General features: G+C 50.9%; 1 protein-coding gene across 1 annotated transcript in view; it reads left to right on the top strand.

The window, feature by feature from the left end:
* SERPINA1 (serpin family A member 1) overlaps positions 1 to 7,822 on the top strand; it is a 14,230-nt gene extending 6,408 nt beyond the window's left edge. The window contains exons 2-5 of the mRNA XM_004376696.2: positions 1,961 to 2,619; positions 4,369 to 4,639; positions 5,817 to 5,964; positions 7,631 to 7,822. Coding sequence (XP_004376753.1) covers positions 1,965 to 2,619; positions 4,369 to 4,639; positions 5,817 to 5,964; positions 7,631 to 7,822 — 1,266 coding nt within the window. The 5' untranslated portion in view covers positions 1,961 to 1,964. The remainder of the gene's footprint in view (positions 1 to 1,960; positions 2,620 to 4,368; positions 4,640 to 5,816; positions 5,965 to 7,630) is intronic.
* Positions 7,823 to 12,795: the final 4,973 nt, after the last annotated feature.

The following is a 12,795-nucleotide window of genomic DNA, read 5'->3' as shown; positions in this document are numbered from 1 at the left end:
CACCCACCTACCCCCGGCTCCACCACACACACACACACACACACACACACACACACGCACGCATGCACGCACGCACGCATGCACACAAGCACATGCACACGTGCAACTTCCTGGCAAGCACGCACCTCCGATCCCTGTCCATGCTTTGCACAGTCTGGGACAGTGCTCAGAATAGGCAGGTGAGCTGGCTGCAGGAACCTCGGCTTGTTCATGCGGCTAGACCGCAGGCCCACTGTGAGAGCAGCCCCCTCTCTCAGGAAAGGCTTCTCTGGTCTGTGTGAGTGTTCAGTGGACACTGTCCCCTGGCCACACGGAGTAGGATGTCAGGAAGCTTCAGGTGGTGGGAGGAGATTTGCTGGGGTTTCCTGAAAGCCTGACACAACACACCGAGACAGAATCCTGGGGACCCAGGCCAGGGCCCGCCACCCCAGGAGAGAAGGGACATCCCTCTCTGACTGGCTTCCAAGGACAGTTTGGCCCTAAGGAGACAAATTCGGTTGGGTCTTTCTTGACCCAAACCCACTCTGAAATGAGACAAGCTTCTCTCCTGGCAGGGGGTGGGGGCTTCCTAGGGGACAGTGTGCTGAGCACCTCCTGCAAGGGGCACCATAGGAGAGTGATTTTACAGTGTCTGGAGATTAGCAGTTCGAGTCCACCCAGAGGTGCCTCGGAAGAAAGGCTTGGTGATTCACTTCCAAAAGGTCACAGCCATTGAAAATCCTACAGAACACAATGCTACTCTGACATATGTGGGATCGCCATGGGTCGGAATTGACTCGATAGCAACTGGTTTTTTACGCATTTTGGATTGTCACAACTGGAGGGGGGTGTACTACTGACATCTAGTGGGTGGGGGCCAGCAGTGCTGCTAAACACCCTGCAATGCACAGGACCGCCCCCACAACAAAGAACTCCTGGCCCCAAATGTCCACAGGGCCCAAGTGAGAAGCCCTGCCCTAGCTGCCCAGCCCTTAGAAGAAGCCCCCAGCCCCACCTTCGGTGACTTGTGTTCTACACGAGGAGGCCATTGATACACGCAGACACCTTAGCTATCACCAGAGCACTGGGCCAAAAGCACAGAGGCCTGTCTGGCCCAGCTCTGCTTGACTAGCTGTTGGCCTTGAGTAAGTTACCTAACCTCACTGAGCCTTACGTTTCACATCACATAAAATGGGGATGACAAGACACACCTCAGACCCAAGACCCAAGGATGGGCACTGTCTCTTGTCCTATTTTGGCCTGAATTGCCCAGGTCTGAAGCATTGTAGGACTCAGAGAAGAACCAAATGCCAGATCAAGTGGTCCTTAAAGTCAGGTCTGTAGCTGGTCTGTGAAATGTGTGGAGTTGCAGCCAGGAACCCATCCATTAAAGAATGGGGTTGGGTGGAAGCCCTCCAAGGGCTGTCCCAGCTCAAAGTCATCTCGGATCCTGGCCTGGCCCACTTCCTGGGTATTCGAGGGCCAGTCCCTTCTGCTTCCTGAGCCTCCTTCCTTCCTCTGTAAAATGGGGGCTGTGGCTTACTGCTCAGGGTCACTGCAAGATGTCATCGGAGGAGTCAAGAACATGGGCTCTGGACCTAGATTGCTTGGGTTCTGCTCCTGCTACTTTACTTGCTCTATGACCCTGGACAGGTAGCTTCACCTGTCTGGGCCTTGGTTTCTTCATCTGTAAATTGGGAATAGTAATATTACCTCCCTCACAGTATTTTCGGAAGGCTTAGATGAGTGACTACGTATAAAGTGGTTAGAACAGAACTTGGCATTTGGTAAGCCCTATGTCCCTTTTTGCTATTTTTCTTGTTCGTTTGATGACGATGATGTAGGAAAATGCTCAGCACAGCCTGGCACACAGTTGACATTTAATAAACTGTGCTTACTACTACATGGCACTGGTCAGTGGCTGGTGGAAGCCATTGTTTAGCCTGACTCTGGGCTCGGTGCCCCCTTCCCTCTCTTGCAGGACAATGCCGTCCTCCATCTCTTGGGGCCTCCTCTTGCTGGCAGGTCTGTGCTGCCTGGTCCCTGGCTCCCTGGCCAAGAGACCCAAGGGAGACCCTGCCCAAGAAACGGAATCATCCAAGGAGGATCATGACAAGCACCAGCATCCAGCCTGCTACAAGGTCTCCCCAAATCTGGCCAACTTCGCCTTCAGCCTGTACCGCGAGGTGGCCCATCAGTCCAACACCACCAACATCTTCCTCTCCCCAGTGAGCATCGCCGTGGCCTTTGCGCTGCTTTCCACTGGGGCCAAGTCTGACACCCACAACCAGATCCTGGAGGGCCTGAAGTTCAACCTCACCAAGACATCCGAGGCCGAGATCCATGTAGGTTTCCAACACCTGCTCCACACCCTCAACCAGCCAGACAGCCAGCTCCAGCTGACCACTGGCAACGCGCTGTTCATCAACGAGAGTCTGAAGCTAGTGGATAAGTTTTTGGAGGACGCCAAGAAGCTGTATTACTCAGAAGCCTTCTCCATCAACTTCAGGGACAACGAAGCAGCCAAGAAACAGATCAATGATTACGTGGAGAAGGGAACCCAAGGAAAAATTGTGGATTTGGTCAAAGAGCTTGACGAAAACACAGTTCTTGCTCTGGTGAATTACATTTTCTTTAAAGGTAAGTTGCACAACCAGCCTGAACTGGTTCCCACGGAAGCATCCAAAAGTATTCTCCAACACTCAGTTCTTAAACTTCCCTTGGCGGTGCAGTGTGGGGCATGTCAGTCTATCTCAGCACGTGTCCTTACATTTTCCACCTGCAACCAGTAAGAATCCTTCCATGGTCAAATAAGTTTGGGGAATGCTGGGTTAAACAGAGTCAAATCATCTTCTTCTCTATAGGACTTTTCAGAGCCTTAATGTCCTGATGTACGTTATAAATCTCTACCAGGGATCGAGGGAGATTGTGTAATATTTCTCAAAACACATTGTCAGAAAAATTTTTAGAATATCTGAAGGGAATAGTGTTTCATGGAATATACTTTGGAGACCTCTGGTGTAATAAAAGGAGTATCAGCTTTGGAGTCAGAAAGACCTGGGTTCAAATCCTGGTTCTACCACTTATGAGCTGTGTGATCATGGATAAATCACTTTACCTGTCTGAGGTTCTAGTTTCCCATCTATAATATGTAAATAATAAAACTCTTGCTGTCAAGTGGTTGTAAGGGCTAAACAAGTTAGAGAGTCCCTGGGTGGTGGAAACAGTTAACGCACTTGGCTGCTAACCAAAAGGTTGGAGGTTCAAATCTACCCAGAGGTACCTCGGAAGAAAGGCCTGATGGTCTACTTTCAAAAAATCAGCCATTGGAAACCCTATGGAGCACAGTTCTTCTCTGATATATATGGGGTCTCCATGAGTTGGAATTGACTCAACAGCAACTAGTTTTTGGTTTCAAAAGGTTAGCAAGCACACAGGAGTGTGCCCAACACATAGTAGGTGCTCAGCTAATGTCTTATCTGAGCCTGTCTTCCTGCCTCTGAGTATTTAAAATGCTGGGAACTTGCAGGCCTCAGAGAGCATTCCAAGCCAGTGTTTAAATTGTCACATGGCAATTGGCTGGGGTGTCCCATGGAAATCAACTGGGATGCGGAGGCTGAGTTCTAGGCAAGGGGTTGCTTGCTTCACTGGGTCCACTCCCTTCCTCTGGAGGCAGACTGGTGCGCTGCAGACCTGGGGCGGGGGCCAGCACAGCTGAGGTCCCAGCTCTGCAGTGTGACCTTAAACAGGCTTGGTCCTCCCTCTGGTCTCACTCTTCTCCTCCTGTCCAGTGAGAAAGGTGGGCTCCATGATCCCCAAGGTACATCCCTACTCTGACTTGCCATGGTGGTGATGCTGTCCTGGTCTAGTAAAGGAGAAGGCTGCCCAGGCACCTGCATTTCCTGTGTTGGTCCAGGAAAAGGCCTTCTGAGTAATTACGAGAATACTTACCTTGAATGCTGACCGAACTGCCCATTTACAAGGCAAGGCGGTGCCAAGGTATGGCTTGGGGAGCTTCAGACCTCTCCCAATAATTTTCAGTCATCTTCCCCCAAGCCACCCTCAGATAAACAAAGTTCAAGTAAGAATGCTTATTCTGCACAGCCAGTTGCAGGATAAAGCTGTAGCCTCTGTCCAACCACGTTGGTGCTTCCAAGCCTCCGAGATGGCCATTTGGGATCCCTCTCTAGCCTCAGACTATCCTCACAAAAGCCCTTGCAGTAGCCTGGATGGATTTTGTTTTGGCCCCATTTTTACAGATGAAGACACTGAGGGTCAGAGAAAGGTATCTTACCAGGTGGTTCAGAGTTTGCCTTGAGCCTTGAGTCCACCACTGTGATGTAAACCTTGGCCCCAGCCCTGGCTGAAGTTCACTTCCTCTGTCTCCAGGCAAATGGAAGAAGCCCTTCGAGGTGGAGCAAACCCAGGATGGGGACTTCCACGTGGATGACGAAACCACGGTCACAGTGCCCATGATGAATCGCCTGGGCATGTATGACCTCCACTACCACGAGAAGCTGTCCAGCTGGGTGCTGCTCATGGACTATGTGGGCAATGCCACAGCCATCTTCATCCTGCCCAAGCCGGGGAAGATGCAGCAGCTGGAGGACAGACTCACGAAGATACTCCTTTCCCAGTGGCTGGGAGAAAGACGCACACGGTGAGTCTCCACCTAGGGGCTGAGCCACCTCAGGACCAGCCAGAGGGTTGGGGAGAGTGGGGCCACAACTGCTGTGGATGTCTTTCTGCCTGCAGATGGATCCCTGAGCTCAGTTCCGTCAGTACCATCTGGGCACTGTGAAAGGGACCAAGGTCCTGTCCTCTGGGGCATCATCCTTAGCATGATATCCAGCACCCAGTGCAAGGACAGAGACACCACATGGTGCTATGGGAGAACCAAGACCACAGAAAGCCTTCCTGGCCACAGTGGCAATGTAGTTTGGAGTTAAAGGATAGAACGTCAATGGGCAGACAGGGGAAGAGCCTGCTTGGAGAAGGCATGGCAAAAGCAAAGGCCCAGAAGTCATGAAGTTCAGGGCATGTTTGCAGAATGTTGTATGTTCCTCTGCAACTAGATCAGAGTGGTTTGATGGGCATCCCAGTAGGAAACATATACTTGAACATGTACCCCAAGTAAGTGTGTATTTACTTATTCAATAATATACCCGTGTTCTACTGAACTATTTTATTATTTACATTATGGAACAACGGAAGTATCAGGTTAAAATATGCATAGAAGTTTTAATGTCTTAAAGTGTGTTAATCCCCACCACAGCCCCACTCTCGTCCCTGCACCCCAAGAGAACACGGAGTGCATTGAGCCTTGAGGGGCAGTCCACTCGCTCGTGTGGACCCCTTCTCAGGCCTCGTTCTTTCCCCATGGTAAAGGAGCCTTGAGCAATTGAGCCATCCAGCCTCACACAATCACTCATCTCTCCTTCTCTGGACAAATGTCACTCAGCTCCTGCCACCACATGTCCTGAGTGGCCCACTGGAAACTGAGGCCCATGGGAGGCTCCCAGTCTGGTGGGGAGACCAAGCCACTGTGGCGGAGACTGAGACGCACTTAGCAAAGGACACACTGACTTTGCCTGGAGGGGCTTCTCAGACAAGGTGGCATTTGAGAGAGATTTGTCAGCACAAGGCGACCCCTTTGAATGCTAGCATTCTCTGATTCCATGTGTAGTGGAAGCTAAAAAGCAGAATAAACCAAGGCTGACTCCCCATCCTTGGGGCGGGCAGGAGGACAGGGTGCCAAGCGGGGAAAACAACAACAAAACACTCTACACTGTGGTGGAGCTGAGCCCAGGCCTTAATATGCTCTGAACCGCCTCCAGGTCCGCCATTTTGTCTTTTCCCAAACTGTCCATTTCTGGAACCTACGATCTGAGAAACCTCCTGGGCAAACTGGGCATCACCAAGGTCTTCAGTGATGGGGCCGACCTCTCTGGGATCACTGAGAATGGACCCCTGAAGCTGTCTAAGGTGAGACCACCCCATGAGATGACCATGTCCCTTTGTCTGTTGGTTAAAATGTTTATGGGGGCCACAGCTCAGGCAAGGGGCTGTGGGAAGGGCAGAAGAAGCACAAACAAGATCCTCTGAGGAATCCAACTGCATTCACTAAACTGGAATGCAGTCAAGTGCTTCTGGCACTTCAGTGTCCTTGACTGAGGTTGTTGCTGACCGTCTGTCTCACCTTTCCTTCTTTGTGACTCAGCTTACCCATATGTACAAAGAGAGGCTTAGGCTCGGTGATTTCCAAAGACTTTCCAGCCCCAGGGTCCTGTGGCATTTGGAGCTATTTAGCAAATCACCAAGACAAAGTTAGCAGATGGTTGCAGCTAAAAAAGGCAGTTTATTCAGGTAGATAAAAGGTCATCAAAGAAACGACCACAGTTCAGTTATTGACAGTGTACTGAATGCCTGGTTTTGTATGAGGCACTTTGAAGATCACCATCAAAGTTCTTGCCCCAAAGAGTTAAAAACCTAATGGCAGAAACCAGATAGACATGTGAGGCAGAGAGACAGTGCCAGGTAAGCTTCCACATCCTGAAGTTGGGGGTTGTGTCCCACGAGGTCAAGAGGTGCAGGTCAGGAAGGGAGAGGTGAGTTTGATAGGTGGAATCAGGGAGAGGCCCTGAGAAAGAAGAGAAAGGCCTGGGTGAACATGGAACAGAGCAGAGAACCGGAGAGGGCAAGGACGGTCCAGGCGCAGAGAGGCCCGAGCCTGGTGTTGAGGGGCAGGGAAGGAACCAGTCCCTGGGGAGGGGAGAGGACAGGGGAGGTGGTGAGGTGGGTCAGGTGCATATGCTGTGGCCAACTGATGAAGCCCCACAGTTGCCAGACTAAAGATTTAAATTTTGTCCCTCATTCACATACACACACATGCACACACATACACGTATGCATGCACACGCATGCATGCACACACACAAATACACACAGGCACACACATAAATGCACACACAGGCACGTGTGTGCACACATATGTACACACATGCATGCAGACTCACACTCACACACCTGCATGCACACACACACACACACACACACACACAGCTACACATGCACATGCACACACAGGCGTACACTGACACACGCACACATACATAGGCACACACAGACTCATGCGCACAGTCACACACACACGCACACACGTATGGCACACATCCACGTATTGGGAGCCTAACCGTGTTAAGCTCTTTACAAGAGTCATCACAGTGGCCCTATCAGACAGCTGTGACTTTCCTATTTAGAACCCAGGCTTCAAGAAGCTAAGCAAACTCCATGCAGTGATATAACCGGTGGAAAGTGGGATTTGAATCCTGATCCTTATGATGGAAAATTGTATTCTTTCCACCACACCATGCTGATCTGGTTGTGAATACTGCAGTTAATTCTTTGATGGAAATACTCCCATGCAGACACCCAGCCTGGATTCTGCTGGTTTGTTTATTGCCATTGTTGCTTTCAGTTGAGGAAACGTTAACAAGACCAAGCTCCCCGAAGGTCTCCGTGGCAAGAGCCTGCCCTTGCGTCCCCGGGAGCTGTCCCTCACAGGTGGCCCTGCTCCAGGGCTGGGTAGGGGTGGCGCAGCCTACTAGGCCTCCCCCACTGACAGCAGGCCTCTGTGCTTTGTCCCCTCCAGGCGATGCATAAGGCTGTGCTGACCATCGACGAGAAAGGGACAGAGGCTGCTGGGGCCTCCTTTTTGGAAGCCATCCCCATGTCAATGCCCCCCACGATCAAATTCAACAGCCCCTTCCTTGTTATCATCTATGATGAGAACACCAAGAGCTCCCTCTTCGTGGGGAAGGTGGTGAACCCCTTACAAAAATAACTGCCTCTCAGGCTCAACCCCCCACTCCCAGGCCAGGTCTCCTACCTTGGTGAGCAATAAAGTGTGCGCTGACCTGGCCAAGTTTGAGTGTGGTCTTGCCCATCTCTTCATCCCATTCTCGGAGTTTCCCTTTACACCCTAAGGGAATGTGTGGAATCAAGGTCACGGGGTTCTTTAATTATTCATTTAATTAATATTTATTGACAACTTACTGTGTGCCAGGCACTGCGCTAGGCACAGGAATTAAAAGATGAAATGTTGGCCGAAATCCACATCTTATAGGCTCTTGCCTCAGCCTGCTTATGCAGAAGTTCCAGGCTTGCCAGTCACGTCTGGGACTCACCCAGGGTGACTCTGAGTATGTCTTCAGAGAGAACACACTGTCCCCAGTTTCCACCAAGCACCCACCATGTTCTCCTGTTAGCCTCCCTTCCAACGCTCACTGCTCCACCACGTGAGAGCCCTCAGCCCTGCCAGAGCTGCCAGTGCCGACCACGAGGCTGCCCTCTTCCTGCCTTTGCTTCCAGAGCCGTCAGCCCACATGGGCGCACTGAGCTGCTGTGTCTCTGGCAACAGTAGGGAGAAGGCCATGTCTCCAGTTCATCCTGCTTTGTCACCTGAGCAATGCTTGCGCCCCTGCATCTCACAAGGACTTTCCCGCAGATGGCGCCTGGAGATTTCTCCTGTAGGTCTTTCTCCATGGGGCTGGACAGGGTACACATGTTGTCTTCCCTGTTATTCCCATCTCTGCCCCAAATCAAAAACCCAAACCAGTTGCTGTTGAGTCGATTCCAACTCATGGTGACCCTGTGTGTGTCAAAGTAGGACTGTGCTCCATGGTGTTTTCAATGGCTGTGACCTTTTGGAAGTAGATCAACAGACCTTTCTACTGAGGGCTCTGGGTGGTTTTGAACAACCAACCTTTCAGTTAACAGCCAAGCACCACCCAAGGACTCCTGTCTCCACCCCAGGAATTCCCAAATACATTTCCTCTTAGAAGCAGGTCCGTTCTCCCCAGGCAGAGAGGTTCCCTGGGTCTTGGTCTTTATCACCTCATCAAGCTCACCCAGGTCGACAGCACCTCCCAAGTCTACTACCACACTTACCCTATGTCTTCTCCTCCCTAGCCATGTGCCCAAGATGCCTTGGATGGCTCTGGAGAGTCATTCTCCATGCCCTCCTCAGTCACTGGGCAGGGAAGCATGGCAGCCTGGCTGACTCCCCCTACCTGCTCCCTGCCCTCCCTTTAGCTAAGCTCTAACGGGGCCACATTGCAACCTGTGCCTTGTTCCTGCTCCATGCCCATCACCGTGGTCTTCAGAGGCAACCACAGCTTGGGTGCCAGCACTGGAGGCTGTCCGGGGACTGCCCTTTCCAGTAAGGGCCACCTGCACCTTCTCAGCCCCCAAGGCCCTGCTGAAGGGCTACAGAGCCAGGAGCCTTGCAGTGTGCCTTGCCTGGAGGAGTCTACTCCTTGCTGGGCCCACAGAAGTGTGTTTATCCTGTGGAACTTACTGTCCATCCCATGCAAATCCAGTAACCTCCACTCCAGGCCAGGCTCTGAGGATGAATGTCTACCTCAAGTAGTCACGTGGAATTGTCATGACTTAGGTAAAAAATGGTCAAATAGCAATAATTTCATATGATTCAGTCTACTAGCAAAAGGTTTCAACTGTTTCCCCAACAAATCTCATGTTCTCTTAAGTTTCCTCAGCTCAGATACCTCTGACCCCCACAAATTCCATTAATGATATGAACATCATACCCACTTAGGATGATGGCAAGGCAAGAGTGTCAGACTTGAAGTCAGAGGATCTGGATTCAAGGTCAGGTTCTGCCACTTACCAGCTGTATGACCTTGGAGAAGTCACCAAACCTTTCTGAGCCTCAGCTGCCTCATCATGGATAATAAAACCTACCTGTTGATTTGGCATGAGGTTCCAATGAGATAAAGATACAGCTTGTACTAAGATGCCAAAGCAGGAAGTGAATGTAAAGGACTATGTTTCTCATAAGGAGCCCTGGTGGCACAATGGTTAAGTGCTCAGCTGCTAGCCACTTGTGACACCTGAGAAGAAAGATCTGGTGATCTGCTCCCGTAAAGGTTACAGCCTAGAAAACCCTATGGGGCAGTGCTACTCTGTCACATGGGACCTCTATGTGTCAGAATTGACTTGATGGCACACAGCAACCTGTTTCCCATGGGTCGTACCCTGGGTGGTACAAAGAGTTAATGTGCTTGGCTGCTAACCAAAAGTTTGGAGGTTAGAGTCTACCCAGAGATGCCTCAGAAGAAAGGTCTGGTGATCTACTTCCAAAAAATCAGCCACCGAAAAACCTAAGGAGCACAGTTCTACTCTGACACATATGAGGTCACCATGAGTCGGAGTTAACGTGACAGCAATTGGTTATGTTTCTTGTGCTCATGAGCTCCTTCTATGAGCCTTCTATGCCCTGGGCAGTGCTTTCCAAACACAGTCTCATTTAACCCTCATAGAAGCACTGTAATACCTGCCGAGTATAACTGCTATGCCCATATATGCCCATTGCACGGACAAGGAAACTGAGGCTCAGACAGGTTAATTGACTTGCTCAAGTTCACACAGGAGCAAGTGGTAAAGCTGCCTCTAATTGTTCTGCTAAAGCTCAGCACCTCGCTCCACACCCTTCCAGAGGGCCACGCTGGACTTTGCAGTGCTAAATTCCTCCTTGAAGCATGAGGACCACTGGTGACTCACAGCGCACACCTAGGAGGCTTCCGCACCAGCAACCCAAACCAAAAACCAGAATGTTCCTTAGAAGCGAGGATGGCGAGACTACGTCTCACGTACTTTCAACATGTTGTCAGGACGGATCAGTCCCTGGAGAAGGATGTCGTGCTTGGTAAAGTAGAGGGTCAATGAAAAAGAGGAAGATCCTCAACAAGATGGATTGACACAGTGGCTGCAACAATGGGCTCAAGCATAGCAATGATTGTGAGGATGGCCCAGGACCGGGCAGTGTTTTGTTCTGTTGTACATGGGGTCGTTATGAGTCGGAACCAACTAGACGGCACCTAACAACAACAAGAATGGGAACTGACTGGGGCTGGGCAGGGGTGGGCAGAGCATCAGGACACCAAAGTTACAAGGAGGACAAGTGTGTGCCAAACTTCCTCAGCTTCACATTGTCCTTTAGAGTTTTTAAAAAATGTAGTCACCGTCTTCTCTAATCCTCAAAACCCGTCCTTGAAGAACACAGGCTAGGAATTGTTATCCCCAACGTACAGATGGGGAAGTTGAGGTCCAGCGAGGTAAAATGACCTGTCCAGTGTAGACCCAGAAGGTGAGTCCTCTCCTCGGGGCCTGTGATGCCGCCCTGCGTGTGCTTCTCCAGGCGATGTGGATCATAATGAACAATCCCGGCCCATGCCTCCCAGTCCACACTGCATCTACCTCGAAGCCCCAATGCCAGCTAAAAGCATTGCTGCTGAGAGTTCATTTTGGGTTGAATCAACTTTACATCGAAGTGCTTCCAGGCAGGGACCCGACTCTGCTCCAGAGACCAATGAGAGGGAAACGTACAAAGCAGGGTCCAGGATTCACCCAGGGACAACATAGCAATGACCCTGCATGTCGGTCCATAGTTCACAATGGAAACGGCACAGGATTTGAAGTCTAAGCAAAAATAAATACAACTTTGGTTTTAAGCCCCACCTCGGCCCCTACCGGTGGTGCCATCTTGGGTCCCTAAGCCACATTTGTAAAATGGGGAAATAGTCTGGGTGCTTCTGGCTTTCTCAGGTGTGAATGGCTTCAGAAATGGGAAACGCAGATTTATGTACGGACTCCCCTCCCCTCAGCTCACTCGCTCTTCTCAAAAGTCCAGAGGGTGGGCATTTGTTCAACAAACAAACAAGCAAACATTTGCTGTATACCTACTATAAACCAGTTACTGTCGAGTTGATTTCAACTCATGGCTATCCCATGTGTGTCAGAGTAGAACTGTGCTCCATAGGGTTTTCAATGGCTCATTTCTCAGAAGTAGATCTTCAGGTCTTTTTTCCAAGGCACCTCTGGGTGGACAGCCTCCTTCACAACTTTTTGGTTAGCAGCTGAGCACATTAACTGTTTGTACCACCCACAGACTCTGGGTACCTCCTACATCCTGGGGATTAGAGGAGAATTAAACCCAGGTCCTCACCTCGAAGACTGCAGGCCTGCTGGGGCTGATAATGGACGCATAAACCAGGGCCCTGCAGTAGGGTGTGTGTGTGGCTGCAGACCCTTTACAGAGCTAGTGGGAAATGATTAACAGACCCCCCACCAGCAACCAGAGAGCTCCTCTACAAGGTGTCATTTGCTGGGTAGTCACAATTGTGGGGCAAGCAAAGCAGGCAGTGGATTGTTCACAAGACTTGTTAGGGACAGCTTCTGAAATCTGAACCAGCTCTTGGAGGACAAATGGAGTTCTCCTGGGTAGAGAGATCAGAGAAAGACACTCACCGAGGCATGAGCCATCTCAAGATCCTTGACTTAACCACGTCTGCAAAAGCTTCTTTCCCACGTAAGGTCACATTCACAGGTTCTGGGGTTCAGGGTGTGGACATGTCTTTGGGGGCCATTATTTTGCCACCACAGGTCCTAACTTCCCAGCAAGGAGACGATGCCAAGGGAGGGAGTGAGGAAGTGAAGCAGGTGATGGTGTGAAGGAAGGCTGCGACCAAGGAGCGCTATGGAACCAAGCCTGGAGACCAGGAAGGATTGGGGGCAGGGTGGGATGGGAGGAAGGGAAGGTGTCCCAGGTGGAGGGCAGTAGAGGGCAGCAAGAGCACAAAAGTCCCATTCAAGGAGATGGGGAGGAGTCAATATGGCTAACCCCTGAGGAGTGCAGACTGGCAGCCCCTCCAAGGCCAGAGCTGCCTGGAGACAAGCATGGACAGTGTGGACAGGCCTCGACTAACGCATTCTACAGCAAAAAAGATTTCAGGCCTG

Source organism: Trichechus manatus, unplaced genomic scaffold (genome assembly GCF_000243295.1).
Source record: "Trichechus manatus latirostris isolate Lorelei unplaced genomic scaffold, TriManLat1.0 scaffold00045, whole genome shotgun sequence".
Lineage (NCBI taxonomy): Eukaryota > Metazoa > Chordata > Mammalia > Sirenia > Trichechidae > Trichechus > Trichechus manatus.
The sequence above is the reverse complement of the archived record's forward strand: the minus strand, read 5'-3'. Positions and strand labels throughout refer to the sequence as shown.